This window comes from Mustela nigripes, chromosome 1 (genome assembly GCF_022355385.1).
Source record: "Mustela nigripes isolate SB6536 chromosome 1, MUSNIG.SB6536, whole genome shotgun sequence".
Taxonomy (NCBI): domain Eukaryota; kingdom Metazoa; phylum Chordata; class Mammalia; order Carnivora; family Mustelidae; genus Mustela; species Mustela nigripes.
Window position 1 is genome coordinate 26980321 of NC_081557.1, and position 10706 is coordinate 26991026.

At 34.0% G+C, this 10706-nt stretch overlaps 1 protein-coding gene across 1 annotated transcript in view; it reads right to left on the bottom strand.

Annotated features, from left to right (window-relative positions):
• ANO3 (anoctamin 3) overlaps nucleotides 1-9031 on the bottom strand; it is a 412105-nt gene extending 403074 nt beyond the window's left edge. Inside the window, exon 1 of the mRNA XM_059406869.1 lies at nucleotides 8557-9031. Within this exon, the coding sequence (XP_059262852.1) occupies nucleotides 8557-8710 (154 nt within the window). The 5' untranslated portion in view covers nucleotides 8711-9031. The remainder of the gene's footprint in view (nucleotides 1-8556) is intronic.
• Nucleotides 9032-10706: the final 1675 nt, after the last annotated feature.

Below are 10706 nucleotides of genomic sequence, written 5' to 3' on the forward strand. Positions count from 1 at the left end.
AATTTAGCAAATAAAACAAATGCTCCTGAAGTTTGTGACTTCTATTCTCTGCACAGTCATGTGTTCCTGTGGACAACTGTACTTGAATCTTAGCAGCTCAGTTTGCCTTACATAGATTCTGCGATTTGCCTCATATGGACTGTAATCACCAGAACATGGTCAATCATCACATTCTGGAATACTATTGTAATATAGCTATCCAATAATATATACTTAGAATAACAGCATTTCCTAGATATTTACTATTATTTTGCTGAATGTTTTATCGTTGTTTCACTTAATATTCTTAACTACTCTGTGAGGTAGAGATTTGCATACCCTTACTATGTATCAGGAAATAGAAACATACAGATATTCACTGAATTTTCTGATTGACAGAAATCACACAACTAAATTGTAACAGAGCAACCTCTGAATTCTAGCTTGACTAGGGTCTAAGCAATTACCTCTCTGTGGTTGTTTATACAGAATAGCAATTTTAATTTACATGAAGATACTGGATTATTTTATAGGGTATATTCTTATGTAGACAACTCCTTCTATAGCAATCAGTCAGTGTTCAGTTAAAATGTGCAGCTCAAAAAACTGTAAAAATAAATGCCACAGTCTTCTGGATTAACTTATAAAAAGTAGAATGTAGGAACATTAAATCTAAGATTATATTTGTAGTTTATATATTTTTCTACTCATAACTTAGAGCAGGAATTTTCTATATAGAATTTTCAGAGAACACAAATGAGTATATTTAGCTTTTGAGAACTCAAATTATACAGCAGGAAAAAGCAAAGGACAAGCAAAATGAAAGCTGAAAGTTAAGGATGTGAAAATACGATACAAACATGGGAAATGTAAGTAGTTCATTGGTCATCTAAAAATAAGCAAAACACCACTCTGAATAATAGGATCTACCACAGCTGACTCAAGAGACCAAGCAGTGGTTTTTCCAACATTCTTGAGGACATGAAAAGTATCCCCATGTTATGTAGCACAATGAGCTTTGAAAAAGCCCAACAGTGATGCATGAGACCATACACAGCCATAGGAAGCTGGGGTATCAGAAGGCATTGATGAGTTTTCCCAGTGTGCAAATTTATTTTAAGCAGTAAAGCAATCAGAAATTATGGTGACTTACAGAATTTGCTGGACCCTCCCGATAGGGCCCCCCACCCTTTTTTTAAGTAAATGCCTATAAAATTAAATCAGAGAATCTTTGAAAGAGGTTCAGAGAATGTACTCTGCAAGTCCCCTGTTTGCAACTAAGGAAACAGGTTTGGAGTGTCTTTCTCTGGCTGGGTTCACCCACTGACTATTCTTGGCCAGTGCCTCTCTCGTGAAGCTCTTTCCACTCCAGAGCAGAAGTTCAGCTGTGACTCAGGAAGAAACCAATCACGGTAGAGGGTTGGGCTAGAGGGGTATTGCTGTGTCTTCTTCCTGTTTACTCAATGATTTTCGGTGTACTCTGGGGTTAGAGCAGAGGGGAAAGCTTTGCAGTCTCAGCAGAAGCAACATGACTCTGGAGTCAGCAGCCGCTATTTATCTTTTCATGCTGATAATCAGCACGTTCTATGATTTTTTTTTTCCTCCTGAAAACTTAGCTTAAAATCTTATCAAGCTGTTATAGTGATTTCTAGATTCTAGAATCTATTGTACTTTATAAGAGAATAATGCTTGCAAGTTAAGTACCTTTTCTATAACCGGTTATAAATTATCAGTAGCATATCTGATTTTATACCCTAAGATAACTCACCCATTATTTTACAGAGAGCCCTTCGTAAACTGCTTCCCAGAAAGAGCTTTATGAATAAAGACTGTGGCTGTATTTCACCATGCCAACCTGAGAATCTCATAATAAACATTTCACCACAATCCTTGATTTTCTGTACGAAGTGCTGTATAAACTAAGGTACTGAGGCCTATTCTAAAACAAACAAACAAACAAACAAACAAACAGAGTAATATTCGTTCATCTGCTATCAGGAAGACATGTTTCCTTTGAGGAGATAAATCTATGTATTTGTGTTAATCTCTATCTCCATCTAGTTTAGTCAACTCCACAAGGTATTACATAGTATGCAATGGTCACTTATCAATACTTCCATTAGCACACCCTGTTTGTTATCAGAAAGGCCATTTTTTAATTTATCATTTTGAATTATAATAGATGTACCCAATTCCTAGTAGAATATCTTCAGCAGGCATTTAAAGAAATGATGGTTGTTGGGGTTATTTCATTTTACAACATCACATTAGCATTAACTTTTCATTTTACCATGGCAGCCAAAGTATGCATATTATATGAACTTAGATTGTTCTTCTTAAGACAGGATGAGTTGAAGGCCCCTAGGCAGAGCCATTAAGAGATCAGAGTTATATTAAAAATTCCACAAAGGAAGTGAAGGCTTCTATCAATTGGCCCATCTTTGTAAAGTCATATTAGAAATAAGCAATTCAGCTCCTCAGTTCATAGAGCTCTCTGGTGGTCTCTCCTTAAGGGGACTGAAGGGAAGTACAAGATATCTCTTATCCTGTGGGAGTTTATGCTCTATTTGATAAAACTGCACTGAAAGCTGAAAGCTATATCCAAAATTTAACAGTAAAACATTTAAATGCAAGATTAAATGCAAAAAATAAACATTTAACATTGATATCAATGCCACAGAAATGGATACTCTGGGCATCCAATACAGGGAAAATTAGATGTTTTATATAAAGAATGAGAGGGAGGGCTCTTTGGAAGCATTTGATCTGAATTTATCTGAGGGTAATATGCAAATATAAGAAAAAGGAAAACACTCTTTCAATTATGTCAATGGATTAACAACCTTAGTATAAAAGCTTGTTGACAAAAAAGCTATAGTTGGCTGTAGATTACAATGATGAGAAATTATCTGAAACAAGTGCCATAATATCAGGATCACTGTAGAAAGCTCTTGCTAGTCCTCCTATAATGACACTTAACCAAAGCACGGATTTTCAAACTTTAGTGTGTATGAACATAATGAGGTATTTCTAAAATCTAGATTCCTTGATTGTATCCACAGAGTTTACATATAAATTATCTGGGATGGGACCCTAGAATCCCCAGGAATCGCAAGTATTCTGGTGATTCTAATGGAAATGCTCCATGGACTATATTTAGGGTTTGGAAACCACCCTGCTAAAGCACTATTCTCCAGCTGATTCCTGCCCTGAATGAGACTGACAGGAAGAAAGAGTTACCTATTTCAATCACATACACAGTTTTTTTTTTCATAACTAGATTTAGAGAGTGAGTTAGAGCAGGCGCTGGACCATCCAGATACTTGACATTTCTTAGTGGCAGAGAGCTAGGAACAGAGTAGACGACTAATAGATATAAATAGCGGATGATGGCAGCATTATAAACTCACTAGACATGTGGCAACGGGTCATCATTCTAAGCATCTTAAGAAGTTAGGACCTCTAATTCCTTCTAACTAAGCAAAAAAGGCCACTCAGGTCCTTTACTTTTTGGTCAGAGATGGTCTTCTGGGCTGCAACTAGCTGAATGTTCACCCTCCATTCCAAGGTCACAGAACAGAATCTATTTTTTTGGTCTCCTCGCATGTCCTTAGAAACCATGTTCTTCACTTCCTGAGACAAAGAAATAACCAGTGCAAAGCCCACTCCATAAAGTCCCAAATCACCCAGGATGATGAAGATTTTCTTTTTTTATGCTGACCTTAGCACAGCTGTAACGGCTGCAGAGTGGTCAGTCATTTCTAGGTTCCAAGACCTATCCAGGAAGACGAATATAGTCAAATTCTCAGAGAATTACTACATACATACTAATTACATACTAAATGTGTGTATGTGTTGTGATCATGTGGTTTAATGGGGATAGGTAATGTTTATAAATGTTTATATTGATTCCTCTGGCTACTAGTGGATAGTGTAACACTTTATTAAGAATATGGTATTTGGGGGCCCCCGGGGTGGCTCAGTGGACACATTCAAAATTAACATAGTATTTAAAATCAGCTTATTAACATTTCTATACACCAAATAGTCTCACTTAGGTTATTAAGTTATTCTAAATATCTTAAAAAGATTTCAATTCAATCATTCTGAATTGAAAATAGCAAATTGGTATGTAAATTAGTGATCTATAGCTCTATATTTGAAATACGATGGACAATTACATTAATATTTTACTTCTTCATGCTTTAAAACATTAGGAGAGTAAAATGAGACTATTCCATTCAAGTATATGGTATTGTCAATAAAACAGTAAATGCTGTTTTTGTCATCTTCCCTATTGCCATAGCAGCAGGGTAACTAGTAAGGCCGGTATTCACACTTGTACTAGCGTAGTAGCAATAACACTTGGAATTGGAAAAAATCTGTGTCCACGTTGGTTTATCACTTACTAAAATTTCACTGTAAAATATCACTAATATGCAGTTTCTTCGTTTACCAAAATGGGAGTAATAAAACGATTTGATCTACAGAAGGATTGTACAAGTCAAATTTAAAAGAACTCCATAAATTATCAAATTCTTTGCATAAGCTGACTTTCATTATTATTGTTATAAATTATATGTAAACAGAGGCTTTGTCTTTACCCTTCTTTATATTCTGGTCTTAATCTAGCTTAATGATGTGCATTGGAAATGCTCTACATCTAATTATTTTCATTAAGCTTTTTTTATAGCTGTCGGTGGCCTTTAAAATCAACTAATCTACTCTAGACATTTTAGAGATTAGAAAAATCACCCAGGAGGGATGTTAAAACTTTGCCCCAAGTGACACTGCTTGTTGGTGACTGAGCAGGACCTTATCTTGACTTTTTATTAGAGTTCTCCAGTTACTTCACTAGCATTGCGTAATTCATTTCTTTAACACCAAATCTCCAAAGCAGGTCTTAGAGGATGTTAGGAAATGTTCTATGTAAAAGGATTTTAGGGTCTAAAGAATATACAAAATTCTAGATTAAATGAAATTAACAAATTTTAAAAAGCTGAATCACTACATTCTTGAATATATGTTAGACTGTGTTGTGATGGAAGTTATTATTACCTATTTGACAGGGATAAATATATATATATTGACATATGTGTACATATAAAACATATGTACACAAATGTATGTACATCTCTGCATGTGTACATATATAGAACATTCACAGCACTGCTTGATATATAGGAAATGATATATATGTGCTTATCATTAATATCACAATGGTGAAAATGATGATCCTGAATGTGAGATGTTCATAATCTTAAAAGAGTCATTTAAAGCACATTCCGGAATCTGGGAATGATATTTATAATCTCATTACTGATTACTGATGAAATACACTTCTGAAACCTAAAGAAGCATTTTTATCCCATGGGACTGTTTTTAATCATAATTTCCATGCAATGCTGAGAAAAAAAAAGAACACTAAGTTTAGAGGCAGAAAGCAGATTAAGAGCAACTCAACTTATCTCTGTCTTTGCCACCACACTCCCCACTGACATAGGCACACATTAGATATGTATATGTGTTTTGTAGGTCCGATTACATTACCTTTTCTGGCCTTTGAATTCTCTTATTTAATAAAGTTCAAGATAAATGAACTCTAACTCATAGAGGTCTTATGAGAACTAGTCAGATTCTGAAAGTATGAATTATCTTCAAGTTATTATGTAAATAAAAGTCATAAATACTGTTTTTGCTAACAATGGAACACATTTCTTTTTAGACATATCTGCTCAACTCTCTATGGACTAACATTCTCCTATTGTATTTTATTTTCCCATGTTGGGGATATGTGCTTATGTATGTTAAAAACATAGTGTCACACAACCAAGATGTTTCTACTAATACCTCATTTTCATTTTCATATAGACACTCCAAGCAAAACTCTCAGTCATAAATATTCAATGAATATATATATATATTATTTTTTCAATTATTATATTTTAAGTGAATACAACTTGACTCTCTTGAATATAGAGGAAAAGATCTAGCATACAATGTAGATTTTAAGATGACCAATGCACCATAAAATTTTTAAATGAAGGACAAATTCCCCACTGGTAATATCCTATATGATGGTATCATCAAAAAAAAAAAAATTGTGTATAATTTCCACATAGTATTTTGGCAGGTAAAATGCATGTATAACCTGACTTGAACAAGTATTCCCTATGAAAGGAAATGAATTAAAAGATAAACTACACTTAAAATTTAGTCACTCGATCACATTTATGACATGCTCATGATTTATAGGCAAAAACAATTGTGAAAAGGCAGTTACCTTCAAGAAAAATCATCTAATGGAAGAGAAGCCATGGACATATGTATTTGTAACAACAAAATCCAGAATATGAATGCTTTCATATATAGGACAAACTTTTTGTAGAAATTAGGCATAGGAAATATTCCTTTATATAAAGAGTCAACCACAGGCATTTAAGAAGAAGATGATATATCTTTTTTCTCAGTGAAACCTTCAGAAGTAGAAGAAGGAGAAACATTTATTAGAAATTATTTTGAAAAAAATAACGCAAACAGTAATTGAAAAGTGTAAATCATTCTTGTAGGATACAAGTAGGTTACATGAAACTGGCAAAGTTCTGCGGAGAAAAAGATTTAGATCCTAGAGCACCAGGTTTAGAACAAGGTCATGTACACTTAACAGAGACTGTAAACAAAGGTGGGAATAAGTCAGACTTGTGCTTAGGAGGCTATCAATAGACAAGAAGCTTGTTTTGGAAAACCTGAAGTTGAGATGAGATAGAAGACTAAACAGGTGCATGAACTAGGGAAATGAAGAGGGCCAAGATTTCAGTCTCTCAGCCAGGCAGTCAATGAGTCAAGATATAAAGAACCTTTTTTGCCAGGCACCCTGTTTAGTACTGGCTCATAGTGATGGACAAAGAAGTAAAGAAGACCTATATTAAACTAATATGCATAGAAATAACCTTGTACTTTATATTGCAACACATGTTAAGGAATGTCTGTGACTCAGGGGATATTGACAAAAATAAGAATGTAAGAAGGAGGAGGCATTTTTAGGGAGTTTAGTTTATTTGTGTTGAATTTGAGGCACCACCAAGGATATTGAGGTGAAAGTGTCTTCCAGGCACTGGGGAAGAGTTCAAACTTAAGCTCTAGCTGTGTAATGCCAGTTTTAGAAAGACAGCAGTTGAATTTATTGGACTAGATGTGGTAACTGGAACAGAGACAACTAGAAGACAAAAACATGGTGAAAAGAACATGGGTATTTAAACCATGACTAAACTGGTACATGTAAAATAAGTAATGTGTCTTTTTCCTGTCTAAGTCTACTATACTGTACTGTTCATTTGTAAAACAACAACAACAAATAAACAAACAACAAAAAAACTCTCGATTTTTCCATTTATGAAACTGTATGTTCAATATCCAGTAAGGCTTTCAATTTAAGAAAGAGAAATAATGGTATGGGTGAAAGAAAATTTTAAAAAGTTGTCATATCTCCTGATTATAGAACTTCCCATATTATAAAACAAGTCATATAAAACAAGAGTGTACGGACAACAATTCAACAATTGGTTGGGAGTCACATAAAACTTCTTTTCAAAACTTCTTTTCATCTCAAAATAAATAAATATGCCAAGTTTTCTTAGAAGACTCCTCTGGTTGCAAACTAGAATTTGTTATTTCTACAAGTTCTTTTTCATTGGACAAAGATTAATGACCTGTATGTAACATCCAGAGCTATAAAGACTTTGCTTAACTTTTCCTTTTCTCATTGTACTGTCTTTTTTATGAGGAAAGATAAACAACTAGCTCATAACGGCATTTTCCTTTAGAACAGTATTTATTTAATATATTTATTTATTATACTTTTTTTCTACAAAGCACAACTAATTCATTATTGACATCTCATAGCTGTTCACTATAATCCAAACCCACAGAATTTCTTAATGTATGCAGACTATTAGTATATAGCATTGTTTCCTCAAAACTGCGGTGCTAAATTAAAAATTGTTGGATGCTGGATAAGTAAGTACCACCCACAGATATAAAAAAATACTATTTTCACATTGAAGTCTGTCAGCATTGTCAGCTCATATAGAATTTAAATAGGTCATAAAATAACATAAGAAAAAGGAATATTTTTTTTGTTCTTAATGAGAAGGTAAAGAAAACATATTATCCTTCATATAATTATATAAAAGGAAACTGAAATAGAAGAGATGAATGAAAGACGGCAGGACTTTTTCTGCAGTTTATGGATACAATCCCTGATTTTATCAATCATCCCCAAAAAAAACTAAGACTTGATAGACTTGAGTTCAGAAAAACAAAATCTACTTCACTATTAATATTTTTCTGTGTCCCTTAAATTTGTTTTCTGGCATTTCACTCTACTGGGGCAATGTTCTGTTCTTTTTGTAGAAACTTATTTATATATTTTGAGGGAAAACAACTGATGAAACTAAAATTGACATCAGTTTTACCACCACAAAGTAGGTGACATCAAGATTTATTTGTAACATATATGACATTAAAGAAAATACAGATGTAAGATACACAAAAATATCAATCTAAAGTTTAGCTTACCAGTGGGGACAGAATTGGCATGCTGAAGTTCCAGTTGACTAGAATCATCAGAGAGTTCGGTCAAACAGGTTAGTGTAAATTCTGGGTTGGAAGCATGCTCATGTCTGAAGCCTTCAGGAGAAAGATAATCCAGCTCAAACTTCACAGTTGACATTGCAAAATTCTTAAAGAGCTATGTAAGTCAAAGTTCACACTACTGAAGTTTTAAAAATCATAGAAGACAGAAAAAAAAATCACTGTATTATAATCAGTGGTAACTTCAGGCTTTCTGGTGATTATTCTCACTTGGAAATCCAAAAGAGATAAAACATGCAGAGCTGACTCTCTAAATTTCTGTATTCATGCCTTTTCTAGGCAATTGACTTCAACAGGATGGATGGATTTTAGAGTTGTTTTTTCTTGACGATATCTTGCTGCCTTACTGTCATTACAGCAGCACTAACTCCATCTCAGAGAGGCTGCAGTGAAAAGTAAAATGGGCTAAGTGAAGGCATAGGCAAGGCTGCAGAGATGCTTTTAGTAACTTGGTATTGGAAGTTCTCATTCACATTTCTGTATACAAAAGATCAGCTGGGTGGGGCTAAAGCCTGTAAGAGAATGAAACTTTTTTCCACTGGGCAGCTCATCAACGAATGTTTTAATATGGAAGGAAATTAATCCTAAATGATATTTCCAGGGTCACGGTTGTAAGACTATAGTCCTCATGCTTATTCAAAGATGATGATTGTGGAGACTAAAAGGTAAATTAAGCAACAAATCTTCTGCACAACGAAGAAACAATCAACAAAATGAAAAGGCAAGAATGGAATAAAATGTTTTCAAATCATTTATCTGATATTTCAATATCCAAAAAATAAAAGGGACTCCTATAATTCAGTAGTAGAAGTAGCTATAATAGTAATAATAATAGTAATTCAATTTTTAAAAATGGGCGAACAATTTTTTCATCTTCCAAACATGACATACAAATGGCCAGTAAGTACATGAAAAGGACCTCAACATCACTAATTATCAGGGATACGCAAATCAAAGCCAAAATAAAGTATCACCTCATACCTGTTAGAATAGCTATTATCAAAAAGACAAGAAATTGAAGACATGGAGAAAAGGGCACACTTATGCAATGGTGATGGGAGTGTAAATTAGTAAAGCCACTGTCAAAAACACTATGGAGGTCTTTAAAGAATTAAAACAAAAACAAAAACAAAATAATAAAAAAAACTACCATATGATCTAGCATTCTTATTTCTGGGTATACATCCAAAGGAAATAAAATCATTGTCTCAAAAAGATATCTGCACCCTTTGTTCACTGAAACATTATTTACAGTACTCAAGGCATGGATTATTTAAGTCTCTTCTGACAGATGAATGATAAAGAAAATGTGATATACAATGGGATATTTTCAGCCATAAAAAAGGAACTTGGGGGCGCTTGGGTGGCTCAGTTAGTTAAGCTGCTGCCTTCCGCTCAGATTATGATCCCAGAGTCCTGGGATCGAGCCCCTCATCGGGCTCCCTGCTTCAGCAGAGAGTCTGCTTTTCCCCCTCCCTCTGTGTCTCTCTCTCAAATAAATAAATAAAATCTTAAAAAAAAAAAAAAAAGAAATCTTACCATTAGTGACAAAATGGAGTAAACTTGAGGTTGCAATGCTAAGTGAGATAAGTCAAAGAAAAGCAAATGCTGCATGATCTTACTTATATGTGGAATCTAGAAAAGCCATACTTGTGGAAACAGAGTAGATTGGTGGTTGCCAGGAGTGGGATTGGACGTAATGGGAGATGCTGATCAAAGGATATAAACTTTCAGTTATAAGATGGGTGAGATCTAGGAATGTAATATATGGCATGGTGAGTATAGATAACAATACTGTATTATATACTTGACAGTTGCTAAGAAAGTACATCTTCAATGTTCTCATCACCAAAACCAACAACAAGAACAACAAGCAAACTGTGAGGTGAAGTATATATTAATGGACCTTGTTGTGGTAATCATTATGAAATATTTGCATATATCAAGTGATCACATTATATACCTTAAACTTACAAATGTTATCTCAATGAAGTTTAGAGGAAAAGCTATATTTTAAAAATGGTGGTCAAATAAAATACAGCTTAAGAAACACAAAAGACTGATTTCATAATATG